General features: G+C 38.9%; 1 protein-coding gene across 1 annotated transcript in view; it reads right to left on the bottom strand.

Moving 5' to 3' along the window:
* The window catches only part of SPEF2 (sperm flagellar 2), a gene marked incomplete at both ends in the record, with an annotated part of 63478 nt that extends 43169 nt beyond the window's left edge, over nucleotides 1–20309 (bottom strand). The window contains 9 exons of the mRNA XM_080638263.1: nucleotides 709–896; nucleotides 2083–2271; nucleotides 9305–9521; nucleotides 10384–10454; nucleotides 11486–11626; nucleotides 13268–13438; nucleotides 15099–15351; nucleotides 19479–19581; nucleotides 20252–20309. Of these exons, the coding sequence (XP_080494389.1) occupies nucleotides 709–896; nucleotides 2083–2271; nucleotides 9305–9521; nucleotides 10384–10454; nucleotides 11486–11626; nucleotides 13268–13438; nucleotides 15099–15351; nucleotides 19479–19581; nucleotides 20252–20309 (1391 nt within the window). The remainder of the gene's footprint in view (nucleotides 1–708; nucleotides 897–2082; nucleotides 2272–9304; nucleotides 9522–10383; nucleotides 10455–11485; nucleotides 11627–13267; nucleotides 13439–15098; nucleotides 15352–19478; nucleotides 19582–20251) is intronic.
* Between the last annotated feature and the right edge of the window lie 2458 nt (nucleotides 20310–22767).

Here is a 22767-nt window from a genome sequence, read left to right as displayed (position 1 = left end):
ATATGACAGCCATAGGCACTTGTAGGCTTCAATATTTCACAAATGTGTCATCACACAGTATTTGGCTGTCAGAGCTGTGTAATAACAGTTTTGCTATAGCTATTTTTCCCTACTCCAAAATATTTTTCCCTTTTGTGGGATAAAGCTTCCTCTCACCAAAAAACAATGGATTTTTTTCCTGGAAGCTAAAATTAATTCAGCATTATAAAAGTAAGCTAATTTCTTTTTTCTTTTAGAGAAGGAAAACATTTATATCAAACAAGACAAACTGCATATGGTAGCAAGCTAAACGTAAACTTAAATTTAACAAATAGTCAAAATTAAAGTTTCTATTATTTGTTAGGATCACATCAGTCTGTTTCAATTATCTCTACATATTGTGCATCGCTCAGTACAAGCAAATGTGACGCTAGCTTACACTGGAACCATGACCATGTCAGACAAGGAAAGAATCAAATCATCACTAAACTGTGTTTAGGATGACTATTTTATCATGTACTCACTGGGCCTAAATTTATAGAATTTCCATAAAACATTATCATATATATTTCACACTCCTACAGCACAAGCACTTGGACATTACTGCCTTTTTAGGACCTTTTCAGAATCTGTGCTATTAGGGCATGTCAGAAGAGGGAATCAGAGCATGTAGAACTCTGAAGCCTAACAGCTATGCTGTTATTTTTGTCTCACAGCTACTGTACTCACTTGTTCGTCAGAAGACGATACTCTCCTACTTGTGTTGACAAATCAATGATTTGGTTGACCACTTCCCAACATATAGAATAATGCTTTTTATAACGTGCCTGAGCTCTTTCAGCAGCAATTTTCTCATGATGTTCTCTTTCTTTGATAATTTGTTCTTCATAATCGATTTTTTCTTGTTTTGCAAGAGCCTAGAAATTTTTTTTTAAGAGTAAATTTGAGACAACAAAGTAAATGAAACTGCAGAACTGCACAGTCCTGGAAACAAAAATTAACTTTCCGTTTAAATCAAGAAACAAAAAAAGCTAGATTCTCACCAAAGGTAGATAGTGAGTAAGCAGATTAACACATAGAAATATCTATAAATTTTTATCCATTCTAAAAGTTGCAGGTTTTTTCTTTCTAAATAAAATAAAGGAGAAATACATTCCTTCTTTTGCAATTAACAGATTAAGAATACAATTAGTGCTTAAGTGGCAGGGAAAAGTGAAATGATGCTGTCTATTTTTCCTAAGAAACAACTATGGAGATGCACTGGTGAAGGCTTAGTTGCACTGAAACCCACAATGAAATACTCGTTGAGAACACATGACAAGTAACTTAGCTTAAAAGATTCTGATTTGCAAACAATTTGATATTATTGATGCTGATCAATCTTTGAGAAAGATTTCTCATATTGATAGAAAATTATCAATAGTTCCTGTGACAGTGTATTCCTTTATGACAAAAGCATACTTAAAAAAGATGTTGTAATCAACAGTTGCAGCTGCTCGTAATTTAGGACTCCAGCTGTGTTGGAGAATTCGGAGCTGCTAATTGTTTTTTGCAGAACAAACCTTCAAAACAAACCTGCAGGAAGAAACCTGGTGATTTCTACCACCACATTATCGTCTACTATGAGTGTAGCACTTTGCAGTTTGCCACAGTTTATGAGTCTTTTTAATTTATTAATCAACTCCAAGTTGAGTTTCCAAGGTAGAAATTAGCACTCATGAGTGAAAGTCCCCCAGCATTTCTCAAAAATGGATGTTAACAGATTACATCTACAGGAAATGAAAAACATGATTCTTTGAACAAGGTCTTACATCCCTGTCTTGTCATTTTGCCTCTGCAACACTGTACCTTTATAACTCAGCATACACAGATGTTTTCCTACAAAGTTAAAATTAGCTCGGAAGAAAAGATCAAAATTAGACTTTAAGTTGCACAGCTTTATCCCCTAATTAACTTAGCTGTAACTCTCAACCTATATAAAAGAATATATTCCTGTACCTAAAAAAGTCCTAAATTCTAACAGTTGACAATACAAATCCCATTTTATAAAAGTAAAGCTCTGTAACAGCCCTGCAGCAATTCAGGAACCAAATAATCTTTTACCTCTTCTCTGTCAAGAGCTTCCTGGAATTCTTTCAGTCGTCTTTCTTTATACTGTTTTTCCCTAAAAATTCTGTTTTGCCTTAACACCTCTTTTTCATGTCGAACATGCATGAGTTGAACAGCAATCCTCCGCTCCTGCTGAGTTTGTCTCAATAGTCTGTAAATAAGTTGTTCCTCCCGGTAAGCCTTCTAAAATATAAAAAAATAATCGTATTAAGCACAGCTTATAAACTATTTCCTAGACAACTCATCAGTTGCTCATAGAGAATATGGAGTAATATAACAGCATTTACGGGCTCATTTTATCCATAAATCCAAAACAACATATCTAAGTGCTATATTTGTAAACTATGTGAGAATTGTAGAACTATAGAAATGAATTCTATATACGTCTTTCCTGAGATAGGAAAAATACATTTATTCATATTTGCTTCAGTACCTATTTGCTTCATCACCCTTTCCTCAAATCAATTAACTCATCCTTGCTCTTCGTCTGTCCCTGTTGTACTCTGCTGGATGCTTGATCAGTTTATTCTTCTATGAATTTTTCCCTGCTTTCTTGGGATTTGAGTAATTATACCCTCCATTCAGAAAAGTGGGATATGAAGAAGCATTCAGAGCAGAGGAAAACACAAGACTTCCTGGTAACAGTTTCAGTGCTCTCACTCGGACATGAATAGAATCCTCTTTTTGGTACTATAAAAAAATCATTCTGAACCATTGCTTGAAGCATAGTCAGTATGCACAGACACTTTAAAGGCTGTGGACTGTGACTTCTCACAGTACTTGTCAAAACACAATAGTATCTTCTCACTGCTACACTTCCTTAAACTGTTCTTGGTATCTAAACTAATGCTTTACCTAACCTAATGTTTTGCCTCATTATTTTCACAGTCCAGAACTCCTTCTGAGTTCTAAGCTTGCCTTTCAAGATCCATTGCCAAATATCACTCCTACAGCAGTATTTTAGAGGAAATTTTTGATTCACAGGACACTTATTTCAGATGTAGCAAAAATGCTATATTATGTATTCAAATTTAAGGACCTAAATTAGAAACTGATCTGAAGATTTCAAACTCATTTTCTTAAGAACAGGTAAAGCCAGTCAGTAATACTATGAAAGCCAAACCAAAGTAAAGTATCATTTCTGTTTTCTTTTAGTCTGGTTTATTTTTCCATTAGCTGTCTGTGACAGAGAAGGCAGAACATGTTACATAAATTCACCTGTAAATGAAAAATCAAACTAAGTTACATATTATTATGCTAGTTATGAAAGAGCTCTACAAAGAGGTCTAGATCTGTGATACTCATGCAACCAGGACATCTGCAATAGATTTCTAACACACAGCTGTGCAACATGGCTATTTTAATAATAAGAACTACAATAATAAGAACTACAACTTTCTAATTAATTTAGATCTTTAATGTTGATGTTAGCGAGAAGCCAATATTTTTCAAACAAAACTCCACATTTTTAAGTTCCTTTCCCTTTATAATTGCTGGAAATAAACTACACTCAAATTAAATACTGCTGACTTGAAAAGCCTAAGCTTTGCACTCCCCTTTCAAAGCACTAAATCTCAGGACACTGCACGATATTTTTAATGGCAAAGATGCATTCCCATAGTGCTTCAACTGCATGCAGTGAATTTTGTGAATTAGATCCCATTTTGTGACAATCATTTCGGAAGTTTTTTGCTTTGTACTCTACTTGTAGTGCTAGTACACTACTTTTCTATGCATACAATTATGATCATGCATTCAACTGAAACAGAAAACAATGTAATAGTAAGAATTTTGTATGTACTTTATATTTTCATATTCATCCTATATGTCATTTGATATAGCTCATGTGATAAAATTTTCCAGTAGCACTGCCCACTGAAGAGTTAATCTGTTCGATTTGTCTCTCACATTCATGAAGTCAAGGCAATAAAAGTAGACATGATGCCCTTTCCTGCCTCAGTTTTATCTACTGTCTCTTTGGTCTTAGTATTTCATGATGATTTCAAAGAAGATAAGAGAAAAAAAAAAAAATCAAAATATCAAAAGCAATAAATAATAAATGTATTTTATAAATTATAAAAATTTATTTTATAAATTATAAAAAAAATAATAAAGCAAATATCAAAAAAGATAAGAGAAAAAGAAAAAACAGACTTTGCTTCCCAATAGTAATAAATCACCTTCATTGTTTTCTTTAGCTGCAACTGTTTATCCTCAGCCATGGATTGGTAACGCAGTAAGTGCTCCACCAGACAAAAACGGATCTTCAAATCTTAATTCACAAGAGATTGATGTACTCACCCTAACACAGTGGTCATTGGACAAACCCAAACAATTAACTGTATGGTGCAAATAGTTGGCTTAGTAAGAAACCAAAGCACCTCCTCTAATAGAATGTGCTCTTTATAAAGGAAACAGTTCCTTTAGAACACTTCAGAGCAGCCAAAAGAGACCTTTTCTTTGTTAACTTAACAGTGGAGAACATCAGTATTCTACACAATCAAACATTTTGACATTCTGAGTTGGCTTAAAAAGAGGTAGCCAGAAATTTCTGATGAACAAGAACATATGAAAAGGCAATTAACTCAGAGCTACACTGTGGACAAATTAAGATTCAGAATACCAAACTCACAGTTTCAAAAAGGGTGCTTATTGAAGCATTGGTAGCCATCTTTCATACATACAGTAATGGACTAAGTACTAGAACCTAAGGTTGAAAAGTTCTGAAACTCCTGGAGATACTAGGACACAAAAATTGTAGTACAATTTTTTGACCTAACATTTTGATGTAACATGTAAATATCAACTTTTTTACAGAGGATTGTGAAGTGCCTGAAGAAATCATAAATACTGTAAATGGGACATATTCATAATCACTTGAAAAATTACTACTGAGAAACATGATACACACTTTTTTTTTTTTTTTAGTTTACCTACTCAAGACAAGAGTGTCATCCAGTGGCCAAACACTAATGCATTTATGTTTCTTGTTGTTCATACATAATTACTACATCATGGTTTTCTATTTTTCCGTTTCCTTGTTTAATTTACATTCAAATGAAACGGTTTTGTCCTATCACGTAGTAATAAAATTTATGACCAAAACTTATAGTTTAGCATACATAAATCTATTTGTTTGACAAGCAATAATCTAGCAACAATTCCTTTCCCCTCCCATTTTCATCTTCTCAATTTATTGTTGACAATAACTTCTTATAACAAGTTTTTAAATTCAGAGAGGTAAAATCTGGGAGCATTAAAGAAAACGAGTACTTAGAACAAATATTTTGTTGAAATGGTGGGGATCTAAGACTCAATTGGGACTAAGCCATGTTACTGTCAAACACTTTGAACTCCTGCCTATGAAAATCTGACTGGCATCCCCCTGTGCTCCACATAGAGGACTGTCATGTGATTGTAAAGTATTTTTTCTCACAGGCTTCAACTTGTAGTGTGCCAAACCTCAAGAACTTGAAAGAGATTCTTTTAGTAGAGGTTTACATGTACGAACACGAAACACATTAAAGCACTCTGAAGGGACAAAATTTGTTTGACTGTAAATGATCTTGTGCATGTGTTCATGTTTTATGCAGTATAGGTCACAATCTGACCCTAATGTCTTGAAGAAAGCTACATTTCAGTTTGAAAATGCTTTCTGGTTTGATGTCTAATGTAGGGAGAAAGTAATTTTCACTATTTTGTATATTTATTTATTTATTAAAGAAAATACCTGTTTGCTTCACATTTTTCCTAAGTCAAGCAACATCTTAATTTCTGAAATCTCAGAGTTCCAAACAGACACCTCTTCCTCTGCTAATTTAGAACCAAATTACCACTAAATAATCTGGTCATGCTACTGGTCCAGTTAACTGCTCACTTGTCTTTCCATCTAATTTCTGCAATCTGTGACTTCTGTTGTTCCCATATTGATGCTGACTTTTCTTCCTGGGAAGTTAGGAAGAAAAAGTTATTTTGTACTTTCTTTAGAGCCTTACTGGAGACAGTCTGATTGGCAGCACATTGCAACAATTCCTCCATTCAAACTGACAAGGCTTGTACTACAATCACAGGGGAACCAGCTGTCTGACCTCAACAGCACTGACTGGCTTTGCTGGCTTAAAGCTGCTCAACCTATCAAACGGCCCAGTGATTGCTGCTGGCCACAGGGCCATCAGCTGATAGCCATGACTATCAGAACCACTAGTCCAGGCTGCTGACCTTGTGCTGAGACTGCAACAGCTGATAGCAGTCAGAGAGCAGGTATTGGGACTACAATGATTTCATATAACTGGGTTGCAAAACCTCCTCATAGCCTATATGCATGTCAACAAAAGCATGATATAGATGTTGTTGGAAAGATGGGCTCTTGGTTCAAGCCACTACAGATGTTTTTCATAGAATATTAATTTGGTGGCCTTCTATGATGGGGCTATGGAACTGATGGACAGGGGTAGAGCAGTTGACGTCATCTACCTGGACTTGTGCAAAGCGTTCGACACAGTCCCACATGACATCCTTGTCTCTAAATTGGAGAGATATCAATTTGGTAGATGGACCACTCAGTGGATAAAGAACTGGCTGGATGACCGCATGCAGAGAGTTGTGGTCAATGGCTCGGTATCCAGCTGGAGACCGGTAACAAGTGGTGTCCTCAGAATCGGTGTTGGGACCGGTCTTGTTCAACATCTGTCGGTGACATGGACAGTGGGATTGAGTGAACCCTCAGCAAATTTGCCAATGACACCAAGCTGTGTGGTTCAGATGATACGCTGGAGAGAAGGGATGCCATCCAGAGGGATCTTGACATGCTTGTGAGATGGGCTGATGCCAACCTTATGAAGTTTAACCATGACAAGCTCAAGGTCCTACACCTGGGTCAGAGCAATCCCAGGCAAAGCTACAGGTTGGGTAGAGGACAGATTCAGAGCAACCCTGCCGAGAAGGACTTGGGGGTATTGGTTGATGAGAAAATGAACATGAGCAGCCAGTTTCAGTGTGCACTTGCAGCCCAGAAAGCCAACTGTATCCTGGGCTGCATCAAAAGGAGCATGACCAGCAAAAGAAGCATGACCAGCAGGTTGAAGGAGATGATCCTGCCCTCTACTCTGCTCTCATGAAACCTCACTTGGAGTATTGTGTACAGTTCTGGTGTCCTCAACATAAAAAGAACATGGAACTGTTGAAAGAAGTCCAGAGGAGGGCCAAGAGGGTGATCAGGGGACTGGAGCACCTCCCATATGAAGATAGGCTGAGAAAGTTGGGGCTGTTCAGCCTGGAGAAGAGAAGGCTGCATGGAGACCTCATAGCAGCCTTCCAGTATCTGAAGGGGCCTTTAAGGATGCTGGGGAGGGACTCTTCATTAGGGACTGTAGTGATAGGACAAGAGGTAAAGGGTTAAAACTTAAACAGGGTAAGTTCAGGTTAGATGTAAAGAAGAAGTTCTTTACTGTAAGGGTGGTGAGGCACTGGAATGGGTTGCCCAGGGAAGTTGTGAATGCTCCATCCCTGGCAGTGTTCAAGGCTAGGTTGGACAGACCCTTGGGTGGCATGGTTTAGTGTGAGGTGTCCCTGCCCATGGCAGGGGGATTGGAACTAGACGGTCTTAAGGTCTTTTCCAACCCTAACTATTCTATGATTCTATGATTCTATATAGGTCCAGGATAAACATTGAGAAGATGCTTATCCAAATAAATTTAAATTTTTCTTAACATCACCAAAACATCTCCAGACATTAGATGCCAATGTTTATATATATGTGTAATTTCATACTTTTCCTTTTCAGATATGTCATACATCTGAAATGCTATTACTATGAAACAACAGCGAAGATATATACTAGGTTCAACGTATATGACCTAAGCTAAGGACCCACATTGCAATACTAAGATAAAAGATAACTAGAAATCACAGAACCCAGTAAGTTACAATGTTCTGTTTTGATATGATCATTATGAGAAAGAAGGTCTGTGAAATCTGTAGTCTAAAAGCTGCTTTTTGAATGAGTGTCTGAGGAGGAATCTGAAAAGCCTTGTGCTTTATGGAACAGTATTTAAATGAAATAACCTGCAACATCCATTTTAGACACAACACAGGCATTCTCCAGAGATATATCTTCTATTCCATAATCCATCTGTCATGGTTTAAGCCTAGCCATAACCCAGAACCATGCAGCCGCTTGCTCACTTCCCCCCTTCCTCCCCCCTCCCTGCTTCCAGAGGGACGGGGAGGAGAATCGAAAGAATGTAACTCCCACGGGTTGAGATAAGAACAGTCCAGTAACTAAGGTATAACACAAATCACTACTGCTACCACCAATAATAATAATGATAAGGGAAATAACAAGGGAAGAGAACACAACTGCTCACCACCCGCTGACCGATACCCAGCCCGACCGAGCAGTGATCTCGCTCTTCCGGGTAACTGCCCGCAGTTTATATAGTGGGCATGATGCGCTGTGGTATGGAATACCTCTTTGGTTAGTTTGGGACAGGTGTCCTGCCTCTGCTTCCTCCCAGCTTCCCCTCCTCCCTGGCAGAGCATGAGACTCAGAAAGTCCTTGGTCAGAGTAAACATTACTCAGCAGCAACTAAAAACATCAGCATTATTAGCACTGTTCCCAGGCCAAAAGTCAAAAACACAGCACTGCACCAGCTACTAAGAAGGAGAAAAAATGAGTGCTACTGTTGAACCCAGGACAGTATCAAAATACAAAGATCTGATCTGCAACATAAGTGTTTTGCTTCTTCATATTCCCTAGAACTAACATTTCAGAATTCATACAATCCAGATCAAACTTTTCATATTTGTAAACACAGGTTTCCAACCAAAGAATGCTGTTTTTGTTGCTTTTTAAGAAATATCTTCTTCAGAACCACTATACACTTTAATAATTTGAAAGTCAACTTGGTGGGGGAAGGAATAAGAGGTAGGTCTTCAACTGATTTTTAATAATCTTAGCTCTACTGCCTTCATCTGATCCTTTATGATTTATAAGGATGAAGTATGACATAAAGATGGTGAGAAGAATGGACAACCGTCCACATTTTTCAAGGAAAACAGTGGCGTAGAAGTTATTTCCAGAGCTAAGCATACACAACCTCCCTTTATCGCCTCCAAATCTATTCACCTCCAAAAATACCATTCTTCTATACTTATAAGCAAATCTTTAAATTAGGAATTGTGCATGAGTTATATACTTCAGCATACATTTTCTCACCTCTTCAGCTTCGTGTGCTATTAATTGGTCCATTAACATTTTTCGCCGTCTCTTTTCTCGTTGTTCTCTAGAAAACGTATCTTCCTCTAAACGTTTTTTAATTTTCCTTATATAGTCATCATCTGAATAAACACTTAATAGCTCAGTTGCTGTCTGTTCTGTAGTTTGTGGAGTTGTTTCTTGCAACTTTTGTGTTTGCAATGATTCTTCTATATCACTGATTGAAAAGATTAAAAAGATTACTGACTTTATAGGAATTATGGTTGTTAGAGGTGTTTTATTCAGATCCCTGTACAATTATGTGGAAGTCTGACAAATGCAGAACAGCACTCTTTGTGGGCACTGTGGTTACTTTTTGCTGCTCTTGTTCCCCACAATGACCACTAAGTCCAGAGGAGGGCTCCAGCCAACACTGATTTGAGCCAACTGTCAATTAATTCATTTGCTAATATGAAGTCAGATTCTACAGAAACAGGAAATTACAATGGTTCACAGAATATCAGAGAAATATGGGTTACTCTTTAATATGTCCATATGCTTTGAGTGCAGTTTTGCAGTTATTAGTCACATTTTGTTTACACACAGAAGTATCCACAGAGGTATGCATGAGTGCCACCTCTTCTGAGTATGTTATGCATGTCACTAAAGGTGACAGAATGACTAAATTATTCACAAATAAATCAAGATACAGATAAGTCTAAGGAGAAAGACTACTTCTATTTTCTCTGATATGTTTTACTGTGTATGTACATCCACAACCATTGTTGTCTCTTTGCAAATCTAACTGACCTTACAGACCCAGTGACTGGAATGAACAGAGAAGAGAAGTACTTTGTGTCTTTTGTTGCTATATATATGGTAAAAAGGAGAGCAGGAAGTTGAGTCATCCCTACTACAACTAAAAGTAAGGTAAAAACACTGTAACAGTGCTGGAGCTGGAGTATTTAAAGTGCTAGTGGAAAATCACAGTTAAAACTAAACAAGATACCGCATTTTCCTCAAATAGATGTCTACATAGATAGTAGGCACCTGAGGTAGGATCCTGTCTAATCTTAACAACCTAATATTCAAATATTTACCTGTCAGTGATTTGGCTGTGTAGTGCGTAGGCAATAGATTTCTCAAACTTACTAATCTCCTTGTATGTGTCCTGAAGAAATAACAAAAAATTTAATTTTTTTTTCTCTTCACAAAAAACAAAGGTTCAGTAGACTAAGGATTTACAAATTATTTTTTGTCATGTTAGTACAATGGAAATGTTTACACTGAAAATATTTTTAGCATCAGCTAGATGAAGAAAAAACCAAGACCATTTCCCTTTTCTACCTTTCATTTCCTTCCTGCCTGCCCTTTTCCCAGGCATGTCTACTACCCAGAAAATCCTAAGATTTTGCAGCTGTTCATTTTGCAAGAAAATTCTGATTTTGCATAGGACTCCAGCAATTTATATAATTCCCACCATTCAGTGACTTGAAACAAGATATTCTGGCTATGATCTGCTTTAGATTTAGTAGTCTGAATTTATCCCTGATAGTCACTCAAGCAACTATGTTGCTTTTGTACACTCTCCATTTAAATGCATCTGTCACCATTGTGCAGCTGTAAAAACTGGTAATATTTGCATTCCTGATGACAACTGGATCCATGAATATGAACTTAGATTACAATCTAAGTACCCTCCAGCACTAGATAATACAGAATTATTTTTTTTTATCACTGCACTGCCATCATCTCTTGATTTGATCTACAACTACTGTCTATATCAGCTGTTACTAACATTTTTGATAGAGCAGATAGTGTTATAGTGTGTGTTACAGAAGAGTTCATACATCGTGGTGAAAACCGTCATGCACAAATGAGAAGGTAATATTAGTACTTTTATTTCACATATTCTACTCAGTAAACTAAAAGCTGTCAGCAATGAAATTAGTATCTACCTATGGTATTTATTCAATGAGAACTTTCACTTACATAAAAGCTAATTTTTCCTAAGTAACAAATGCAGAATTATTCTAATATTTAGCCAAATTTCCACTGGTTGAATCTACTACACCATTTTAACATTGTATCGTCTGCTTTTGGAGAGTGCAAGTACAATATTTTTAAATCTAAATGTTCCTAGGAATTATCTGGTTTGCAAGGTCATATAATTAACATTAAAAGAATATAGATGATACTTACCTCTGCTTCTCTTTTCTTCCTTAAGAATTTGTTTGCTTCAACAGCTTTTATGGTGTGGCTTGGTGGTGGCTTTGGAGTCTCTAAAATGGCTTCTTGAATCCTAGCCATTATTTCATTTTGTCTCTTTCTTGCTATACGATGCTGAATATTCAATATCTTATGTTGAGATAATTGAGTTGAAACAAAATACACCTTATGGCCCTAATATATCTATATATATCTATGGAGTAAATGTAATTAAGCCTGACAAAAAAAGTCTTCCAGGAAGAAAGTAGTAGAGCTTATCAGGCTCCAGGCTTCAGCAATGGCTGAATTTACTCCTTTCTTTTTTTTTTTTTTTTTTTAATGGATCACTAAAATGCCATAAAACAAATAATTCTTTATCTTTTGTCCACAGTTAGATGTTGTCTTACAATATTCTCAGCCACTGTAGTCATAACCCACCATTTTTATATCAAGGAGTAGATGCTGCAAAATGCATTTTGAAGTATCATTATGAATAATTTAACAATTTAGCAATATGCTAGTATATGTTCTCAATATTTGAGGATGAAGACTTTTTTTTTAACTGCCTTTATGAAAATGGTACATCTTATATACATAAGCAAATACTGTGATGCAATAGAAGCCCATCTGTAACAAAAAAAAAAACCAACCAGTTTGTGCATAGTGCCTAACAGGCATTTAAGGGCTTGCACTAAATTCTAGCTCTACTATGGCACCTGTTTCAAGTCAGAATTCAGTACAGAAACTCAGAATACCAGTTTCCTGGTACAGAAGCTGAGAATACCATTATGTAATATTACTGCTGAACAGTAAGTGTCAGATGATCAAGAAGTAAGAAACATCTAAATTACACTACTTAGAAGTACACTACAGTTACATGCAGTGAAACTGAATAAAAGTTTTTTTTACAAATAATCTAAGATAGTTGAAAAATAAATATGCAATATATCAAAGGTAGTTACAAAATAAATATGTAATATAACAAATATATAAAAATAAGTATGTACTATAGCAAATATGATATTTTCTTTTAGATTTTTATTTTTAATATTTTGGATATTGATTGTATTTCTTTTCCAGATACATGAAGGGACTTCTTTTTTTTTTTTATTCTTGTTCATGCAGTGGCTAAATAACCACAGCTAAATAACAGCTAAATAACCACAGACTATCTCTCTTTATGCCACATAAAATGCATTTCAAATCAGTCAACTTCACTTTCACTGTGATTCAACACCCCTTGGATAGTTGGCCAATTTCTCTATCTAAACTCCAGGCTGTACAGAGGCTGTGTTCCTGTACCTTAAGATGTTACTTCCTGTTTTTTACCTTATCAAAACAGCTACATAGAGCTGCATGTTTTGAAGCCATACCCACTACAGGTTCCCTTCCCTGTGTCTTTTTCCTGCTTTTGATCAATGCTTCATCTTCATTAGTGAAGAATGTCACAAAACTCTTTTACAAGGACACCTTAAACACATACAGTAGTAAAATTTGCACCTTGTCATAAAATCTATAAATATTTTCCAAGCATGACAATATGCAAGTATCTTTAATATAACATTAAGTGATTTTAAAATATTAATACTTTAAAGGTCTTATAACAGCATATTGTCTTTATATCTACACATTAATGACTGCTATGCTTATTCCTTCCCTTTGCTTTTGTATAAACATGACCATGTGGCACAGAATTACCAAGCGTTCACACTGGCTTTAACTCATTATGTACATGACCTTAAGAAAATACTTCTTCAGAACTATACAAGAAGGCACCTTTTCAATGTCTTGGGCTCTTCGTTCCTCTTGGACCTTCTGAATTTTCTGTTGCTCTGCAATATGTTTACGAGCTATTTTATCTTCTGCTGTCTTAGATTTTTTTTCAAAATGCTCTGCAATTTGTTGTAGTTGCAAATCAACCTGACGTGGTGTTAAAGTTTTCAAACGCTAAAATTTAACATCAAGCAATTAAGTCAGAAGCAGTAAGAAACAGATTTAAATAATTAAATATAATTTTGATATAGTAATTTCAATCTGTTTTCCTGTGTTAATGTACACAGAACATCTAAACATGGTTGAGTATTTTTCAGAAAAAACAGGACTAGCTCCATTGAAAATAATATGCAGATCTGAACTTAAGCAGTATCAAATTTTGTCTAGTTTGGAGGAAAGGAGTCTAAGGGGCAACCTCCTTGCTCTCTACACCTTTCTGAGGAGGGAAAGCAGAGAGGGAGGTGGTGGTGTCTCCTTTCTGGTACCCACTAACAGGACACATTGGAATGGTTCAAAGCAGCATCAGAAGAGGTTTAGGCTGGACATCAGGAAGCATTTCCCTACCAAGAGGGTGACCAAACACTGCAACAGGCTTCCTAGAGACGTGGTCAATGCCTCAAGCCTGTCAGTGTTTAAGATGCATTTGGACCTCGCCCTTAATAACATATTTTAAATTTTAGTCAGTCCTGAAGTGATAAAACCAGTCAGCCTAGATGATTGTTGTAGGTCCCTTCCAACTGGAACTGTTTTATTCTAGTCAGACAGATGGACGGAAAATTCAACTTAAATATACAGAAAAAAAAATACTGGAAGGGTAATAAATAATTTTCCCAGACAGGCTATGAAGTCTCCACATTTCGAGATATTCAAAACCCGACTGAACAAAGTGATGAGCAAACTGTTTTAGTTGACTTTTCTTAGAGCAGGGGGTGTGGATTAAGTGGCCCCAGAGGCCCCTTCCAACCTCAGCTTTTCTACAGTTCAAATACCATTCTGAAACTTTCTATTGAGAGGAGCCATTCTCAGCTCCTTTACATTCTTTAAGCTGACCCTCTGTAGGTGAAGGGATGTTTTGACTGTTTCGTACTATTCTTGTGCTTGTTGGACAACTTTCTGCTTGTAGACCATTTTTCAGGAAGTGTGTCAGAAAAAAAAAGTGACATTTTACCCAGCTGAATTTGATTTATGATATATAGCTTCTTAAAGATTGTGCATCCTGATTAACAAATTATGGTCTGCATATGCTGAACATTACTGCTGAAGACAAGAATGTCCTTAACAGAATCTATCACATCAATACTGACTTCCTCTCATATACTGTCTTTCTCCTTTGTTTTTTCCTCTTTGTATTACTCAGCATATGGTTATTGCAGGCTGGAGTGTAGTATAAATATATGGAAAGATGTGTGAGAGAAGGAACCAAACCACTGTGGTACAAAGCTCAACATAACTATAAATAGGCTTCCTGGAGGGAAAATTAGTTTAAGTTGATACCCAGACCACAGTAGGGTCTGCAATCTGTACCTATCAAATGAGTAAAAAGGCAGCTGGTGAGCAACTACAAGCCTTTGTTGCTATAAGTAACACAGAATGAGCCAAAACAAAGGAACACAAACAACAGATAATCAATATCCTCATTAGTCACAGATAAACTGTGTAATCCCATGGTCTCTGTATAAAAAATATGACTCAGGACTGCTTCTTTTCCATATAAATACGAGATTTTGAAAAGGAGATTCAAAAAGTGGGGAGGGAAGCATGCATCATGCTTTGAACGTACGTGTATGCTATGGTTTTTCCTATATATTTATACAAAACAGGCACAGTTGGTTACCTCTTGATACAAAACACTTTCAACAGACTTAAGTTTCACAGTTGCCGCAGGTATCATTGCTTCCATGGCTACTCTGGTGAGCTTTGTCTTCCTCTTTTTTTCCAAGGCAATATACAATTCATATAACAGCTTTGTTGCAGCCCCATGCTGTCCTGTCATGATGTTTTGGGCCACATTCTCATTAAACTGCACACCAAGGAGATGAAGCGTGGGCTCCAGACGAGAAAAATTGTTAAGTTTTGCAATTGCAACCCTATACGATTTAGAAGAACAACACAGGGAAAAAAAAAAAAAAAATCATAAACTTATTTTCAATTCTACCTTGCTTCAATAAGCATGGTCGTGACATTTTACGAAGATAGTAGGGGGAAAAGAGAACACAGAGGACTTCCTTAAAATAATATGATACACGCTTTGTCTTAGGTTTTATAGTGCAGTACACGAAACTGCATTGTTCTGGCAGGCATAACGTTTAGAAAAAATAGAGAACACATTGGGTTACATAAATCTTCATACATACACACACAAAGTGCATCTGACAGCAAAAGCTTACCCTTGATTGCTGCTAATTTTATACCATCCAAAAAGAGTAGAGAGTTAGAATGAAATTTGTATATAAATTGTATCAATTCACTTGAGCTCCAAACAGCCAAAATTTAGGAAAATAAAAAAAAAAAAAAAGTCTATATAGTCCATTAACCCACACAACCCTTTGTCATACTCCAATAAAAAGAAAGGAAAGATAGTTTGGACTAGTGTGGAAAACAAAGACTATGGTCTCAATGAGTATTTTACATTAAAAACTGAAATAGTGGATTGCAGGTTAATGTTTCCCTTGGGCACATTCTCCTGTGGAAGCACTCAAAATCAACAGCTATACAGGACAAAATCCAGTAACAATAAATCATCACTGTATCACAATTAACACATTGAATTTCATATAAAAAAATCCATAACTTCAACCTGAGTCAGAACATCATGCTTTCTACACTGCTCTATCACTTGAGTTCACAATGTTTTTTTCACATGAGCCAACAAGCTTTTGAGGTCAACTGAGCTACAGCATAACTGCACAGAACTGTCCACTTTCAGCTTAAGATGTTCCGGTAACACAGAACTCACCTTATTCCTAGAGGAAACAGTCCAGGAGCTCATTATTCTCACCATAATAGCTTGTGCCCTATTTCTTACACAATTATATATAACTGCAGCTCACAACTATTGAAAATTTTTCTGCCATTTGAGCAAAGGCCCTATTGTCATAAATCACCTCACATTCATTGAGAAGCTGTGATGATACCACTTCTTAATGTTTTGTTCTGTAATCAGACCAGATGGAATTTCTTGACCTTGCTTCATAATACAAAAATTTCAAGACAATTTTCAGGGAAAGCCACAATTTTTTCTTTTTTTTCAAATATGGACAACCAAATTGGAAAAGGTTTTCCAGTAGTATTCCTTTATAAAAGTAGTATCATTTTCTCAATTATTATTCCCTTGCTTTTATGGACAGTGGGATTGAGTGCACCCTCAGCAAGTTTGCCAATGACACCAAGCTATGTGGTTCAGTTGATATGCTGGAGGGAAGGAATGCCATCCAGAGGGACCTTGACATGCTTGTGAGGTGGGCTGATGCCAACCTTATGAAGTTTAACCAAGCCAAGTGCAAGGTCCTACACCTGGGTTGGAGCAATCCCACGCACAGCTACAGGTTGAGCAGAGGAGAGATTCAGAGCAGCCCTGCCGAGAAGGACTTGGAGGTGTTGGTTGATGAGAAAATGAACATGAGCAACCAGTTTCAGTGTGCGCTCACAGCCCAGAAAGCCAACCGTATCCTGGGCTGCATCAAAAGGAGCATGACCAGCAGGTCGAAGGAGGTGATCCCGCCCCTCTACTCCGCTCTCGTGAGACCCCACTTGGAGTATTGTGTACAGTTCTGGTGTCTTCAACATAAAAAGGACATGGAACTGTTGGAACAAGTCCAGAGGAGGCCACGAGGATGATCAGGGGACTGGACCACTTCCCGTATGAAGACAGGCTGAGAAAGTTGGGGCTGTTCAGCCTCGAGAAGAGAAGGCTGTGTGGAGACCTCATAGCAGTCTTCCAGTATCTGAAAGGGGCCTATAGGGATGCTGGGGAGGGACTGTTTATTGGGGACTGCAGTGATAGGACAAGGGGTAACGGGTTAAAACTTAAACAGGGGAAGTTTAGATTGGATATAAGTTAGAAATTCTTTACTGTGAGGGTGGTAAGGCACTGGAATGGGTTGCCCAGGGAAGTTGGGAATGCTCCATCCCTGTTCAAGGCCAGGTTGGACAGAGCCTTGGGTGTCATGGTTTAGTGTGAGGTGTCCCTGCCCCTGGCAGGGGGGTTGGAACTAGATGATCTTAAGGTCTTTTCCAACCCTAACAATTCTATGATTCTATGATTCTATGTCCAAGAACTGTGCAATGTAAGTAGCTAATACAAGTAAGAATATATTAAATAAAGTGACACCAGCTTACCACATAGTCCATGAAAAGCATGCTGTTCCTTAAGAGCACAGTCTAAATTTTCAAAATGATTCTATGATTATAGACATTAAGTAAGATCAGACAGTTATATGTTCTTGCAGGATTCCAAGACCATGCAATGAGTATCACACTGCAATAATTAAGGTGCAGAAGAAATATTTTGGAATTGAGAAAACATTGACTCAATTCTAAATAGTTTTCAAAAGATCAATGTCAGAAAATAATTAAGAAAGATGAAAACATCAAATTATCTTTACCAAGTTGTGGAGTACTGAGGTAAAGAACAGCACACACAGTCCTTCTCCCTCTCATATGCCAGATACTCACAGAACTTAATAACTGCCAAGGCCTTCCCTGGACTTGCTCAAAGACATCCGTGTCTTTCTTGTCAACCCTTTTTTCCAGCCCATCAAGGTGCCTCTGAAGGGCAGCACAACAGTCTGGTGTATTGACTACTCCCTCCAGTTTGCTGAGGGTCCACTGCGTCTCAATTGTGCAGGTCAGTAATGAAGATGATAAACGATATTGGTCTCACAATGCACACCGGGCTACACCAGTGATTGCCGACCAATTGCATTGACTTGGTAAAGACTCTGGGCGTTTCCTACAGCCTGAAACATGGAGAACTGCCTCCTTTGTCTGGACAGCAATCTGAGTTGAGGCCTCTGACATTCTCAGCCTTTGCTCCAGTCAGTACTGGGAATCATGTCCTGTCGTACGTACATCATCACCTTTATTGAGCATGCATACACTGTCTCAGCCTCACAATACATCTCCACCATTTTCATTTTAGTGAAGATGTAATGGTCACCACCTCTGGACTCCTAGCTCTACACAGCTCCTGGGGACGGTGTTAGCACCTCCAGTGATAAGAGACATCCTTGATTCATAGCACCACAGAATGGTTTGGATTAAGATCATCTAGTTCCAACCCCCCTGCCATGGGCAGGGACACTTCACACTAGACCATGTCACCCAAGGCTCTATCCAGCCTGGCCTTGAAAACCACCAGGGATGAAGCATTCACAACCTCCCTGAGCAACCCATTCCAGTGCCTCACCACTCTAACAGTAAAGAATTTCTTCCTTATATCCAATCTAAACTTCCCCTGTTTAAGTTTGAACCCGCTACCCCTTGTCCTGTCACTACAGTCCCTGATGAAGAGTCCATCCCCAACATCCTCGTAGGCCCCTTTCAGATACTGGAAGGCTGCTATGAGGTCTCCACGCAGCCTTCTCTTCTCCAGGCTGGACAGCCCCAACTTTCTCAGCCTGTCTTCATACGGGAGGTGCTCCAGTTCCCTGATCATCCTCGTGGCCCTCCTCTGGACTTGTTCTAACAGTTCCATGTCCTTTTTATGCTGAGGACACCAGAACTGCACACAATACTCCAAGTGAGGTCTCACGAGAGCAGAGTAGAGGGGCAGGATCACCTCCTTTGACCTGCTGGTCATGCTCCTTTTGATGCAGCCCAGGATACAGTTGGCTTTCTGTGCTGCGAGCGCTCACTGAAACCGGCTCATGTTCAGTTTCTCATCGCCCAACACCCCCAAGTCCACCTCTACATGACTGCTCTGAATCAGTTCTCTGCACAACCTGTAGCTGTGAAGGCCTGTAGAACTTTTTGGTCCAACCTGCTATTATCATAGTTTCAACCAAAATGCGTAATTTTCTTGAAGAATTACCAATCTCTCTGGAAATATGAAGCTAATCCATGTGTCAAATACAAGTAGCTTTTGACTTTCTCATAAGTGTATCAAATCTTGGTAAGTTCTAGATATATTTCCCACCTTGCATTAGCCAATCCTACCTGAAAACTAAATATTTTGCCTAATTTCTGTACAGACATGTTATCCATATGTACTAACCTGCTCTGTGAAAATTGATCAAAGTCATCCTGAAGGTCATATTTATGTAGAAGTTCTCCTAGGAGGTAGCCATTAGAAAACTCTTCTGAAACTGATCCTGGAACTAAGTTTGGGGTTTTTGTTGTTAGCAAAAACAAACAAAAAAAATTAATACAATAATTATAATACAATAGATTATTATTGTCATTAAAAAAATGTCCAAACTTTATTAAATAATTCAGAGGAATTTTAGGAGGTTGATCTAGCAGTAACTAGTTTTCAAGCCACCAATAAATATGCTTTCAGTGTAGTTATTTTGCAACATAAGCTTTAGGCAATCAAAAATCAAAAATGCAAATGAAAACAAAGCTAGATCTAAAGTGCTTCTCTTCCATGGAAAGTTGCTCCCTCCTTGCAGAAGAAATGCTTCTTCAAAGCCAGCACAATACTTGCCATGTAAAGCAAAGCTCTGCAAACTGCTTTGCAAACATATTAAAATACTCTTATCCTCTGGAGTCCTTATTAGTAGATGAAGCATGAGCTCCTCATACTCCCTGAGAGCATTTGCACCTTGAGGAAACTTAACTTCATCTCGAAAGTCACCGTCTCACGCATGAAGGTTAAAAATGCACTTGTGGGGGTATCTAGACACAGGGAAGCTGGAGGGTTCATGGAGTTGGCCCGCGGGACCCCCTCGACCCTAACCCTGCGGCAGGCAGTCCTCCGCGCTGACGGGCAAGCAAGCTAGCCCCCGAGCCCTTGCGTGCTCCCACCGCAGCGGAGCCCGCACTCACCCAGCCTGCGAGAGAGCTGCACCTCTTCGTTCAGCCACTCGCACAAGATCTCCGACATCTCCCGCGGCGGCGGCAGCAGCGGCGGCGGCGGCGGCCGCAGCCTCACAACCAACCGGCACCGCGTCCCGTTGCCACGACGACTGGACGCTTCGCGTGCGCGGTGGCGGGGCGGGGCGGGGCGGGGTGAGGTGGGGGGCGGGAAACGGTACCCGCCCGCTGTCGCCGCTAACCCCCAGAGGGAGCGTGCTGCGCTCTGTGCATGCGCTGCAGGTGGGGCGGGGCGACGAGTGTGGACTGGGCGGGCAGACGACGAGGAGGAGGAGGTGGGTGGGTGTGTTTGGTGTGAGGACCGGGGAGTGCTCGCTGCTGTCGCGGTGGCCGGTGGGCAGCTGCTCGCTGGGCAGCGGGCAGACAGAACAGGGCAGGAGCAGAAGCAGCCGAGCCTTCCCTGAGGAGGGTCTGCCTGGAGCCGAGCGGGCGAGCGCGGGGCTGCCCTTGGGCTGCCCCTGAGCTGCGGAGGACGCTGGTGGCAGGGTCCCGCTGGACACAGCCGGTCGGCGGCCCTCGCCCCTCGGCGCTTTCTTTGCTGTCCCGCGCCTCTTGCTGTGAGGTCTGTCAGCGCGGCGCGGAATCCGCCTCAGCCGCTCTTCCCGCCTACCCCAGCGGCTTCTGCTGGCTGCGGTTCACTGCTTGTTTAATGTGTCTGAAACTTCCCCATTCCCCCCCGACTTTGCGCTGCTCCCCCCTGAAATGGCTTCGCTGCTAGGGCAGATGGCGTTAAGCGAAGGAGTCCCGGGCTAAACGCCTGGCAAGAAGAAGGAAAAGGAGAAAAAACTAATTCAGGGTAATTTTCCCTAAATCGATTCAGATAATGGCACAAATTACTCCGTTGGCACCGTATGAAAGGGGGAGGGAAAGCAAGAACTGCTGAAGAAAGCTGTGCCAGTTTCAGTGCGTGATACACGTTTACGAGGGTGTTTTTCAACAGCAGTGTTTGTGTAAGAAGTCTGAAGCGTCTGTGCGCCAATACAGCTGCTCCTGTTGCTCTACGGTAAGACAGTTTGGGGGTCTGAGCTTGATTTGGAATAAGCCTCGCTGGCACTGTTTTGCTTTTGTCTGCGCTGTTATCTTTGCTTAGAATCGTGCTGAAGTAATTGGGTATAGTTTGGGTGCGTCCGATTTGAGGAGTGTGTTAGAAAAATGTAGACTGTAGGGAAGAGAACTACATCTGGAAAATACAGTGCATATCATGGGAATCTAAATTGGCCAGTTTCTTTCTCTGGAGAAAGATCTGCAGTTGATGGAATTAAGTTTTCAAGTGCCTTTCAGTGCAACAGAATCCTAAAGGATTATTTAATCTGGAAAAGACGGGAGCAAGAGCATCCAGTGGTTAATGACAGGCAGAAAGCAAGCTTACAGTAATTTCCAAAAGTGACAATGATTAACCGTTGATGTAACAACTTGGAATATCACAGATTCTGTTCCTGTAGAAGTCTTCAGATTAAATCTCTGTGTTTTTACGGAATGTGTGCTTCACATGCAGATAAGTTACTGGGTTTTGCAAGAGTTAATGTGTAACTGGCCAGTCATTTATATCTTGAGAGGTCATTGTAGAATTAGTAGCATGTGAATAAATCCAGTAACAGGAAACTTCAAGAGGGCAAAAGTACTTTCAGGGCAGATGTTCAAAATCCTTTTAAATATTTAAAGTTTTATGTTAAGTTATAAAAATACGCACACTTTAGGGGAAGAAAAAAACCCCTTGGTTTTGTTTTTTCAATATAATATTTGTAGTGGGAGTATCTATCATCAGAGTGTGTTTCTGGTATGTCAAAGGGCAAAGAACAAATCTATTGTACCTTCATCATAAAATTCTTTCCTCAGCTCCAGGAATCAATATATATGTATTTATATATAGTTACATGTTGGTGTAAGTAGTCATTAACATGAATGTATGTTGATTTAAAAAATGCAAACAAGAACTGGTTTATATTCAGTTTAGAACTTCTTACCATATCACTTCTGACTTTGAAAAGCTGGTACTTCCTGTATCTTTAGAATTTTTTATGGAATGTATTCCTTCAAGTTCATTGTCATATTCAGTGGAATTCTAAATAGGTGATTTTGTTTATAAATGACATTGGTTTTTCCATCTTCTAAGATAGAATAAAATCTTGATTAAGCTACAATTGTGAGAAAGATGTGGAATTTCTCTCATACATAAATTCAGTGGCGATCTGCTATTCCAGCTAGGTCTCACTTAGCTCTTTACAAATTAATGTAGCTTTCTTACTGAATTCTGAATAGTGGTGGAATAATGTAGTAATCAGTTTTTAACTCATTCTTTCCCTGGATTTAAGAACTTGGAAGGACATCTGTGTTCTGCACTGTGAAAGCTGAGTTCAGAGATTGCTTAAAGGAAAATACTTGCAGACAACTAGTAAGGTAACTGTTTCCCTGGTTCAACCCTTGCTGAAAACACTGATATTTTTAAATAATAAGGTTATTTATTCTGT

The sequence above is a fragment of the Psittacula echo genome (assembly GCF_963264785.1).
Source record: "Psittacula echo genome assembly, chromosome: Z".
Classification (NCBI taxonomy): domain Eukaryota; kingdom Metazoa; phylum Chordata; class Aves; order Psittaciformes; family Psittacidae; genus Psittacula; species Psittacula echo.
This window is presented reverse-complemented; position numbering and strand designations above follow the sequence as displayed.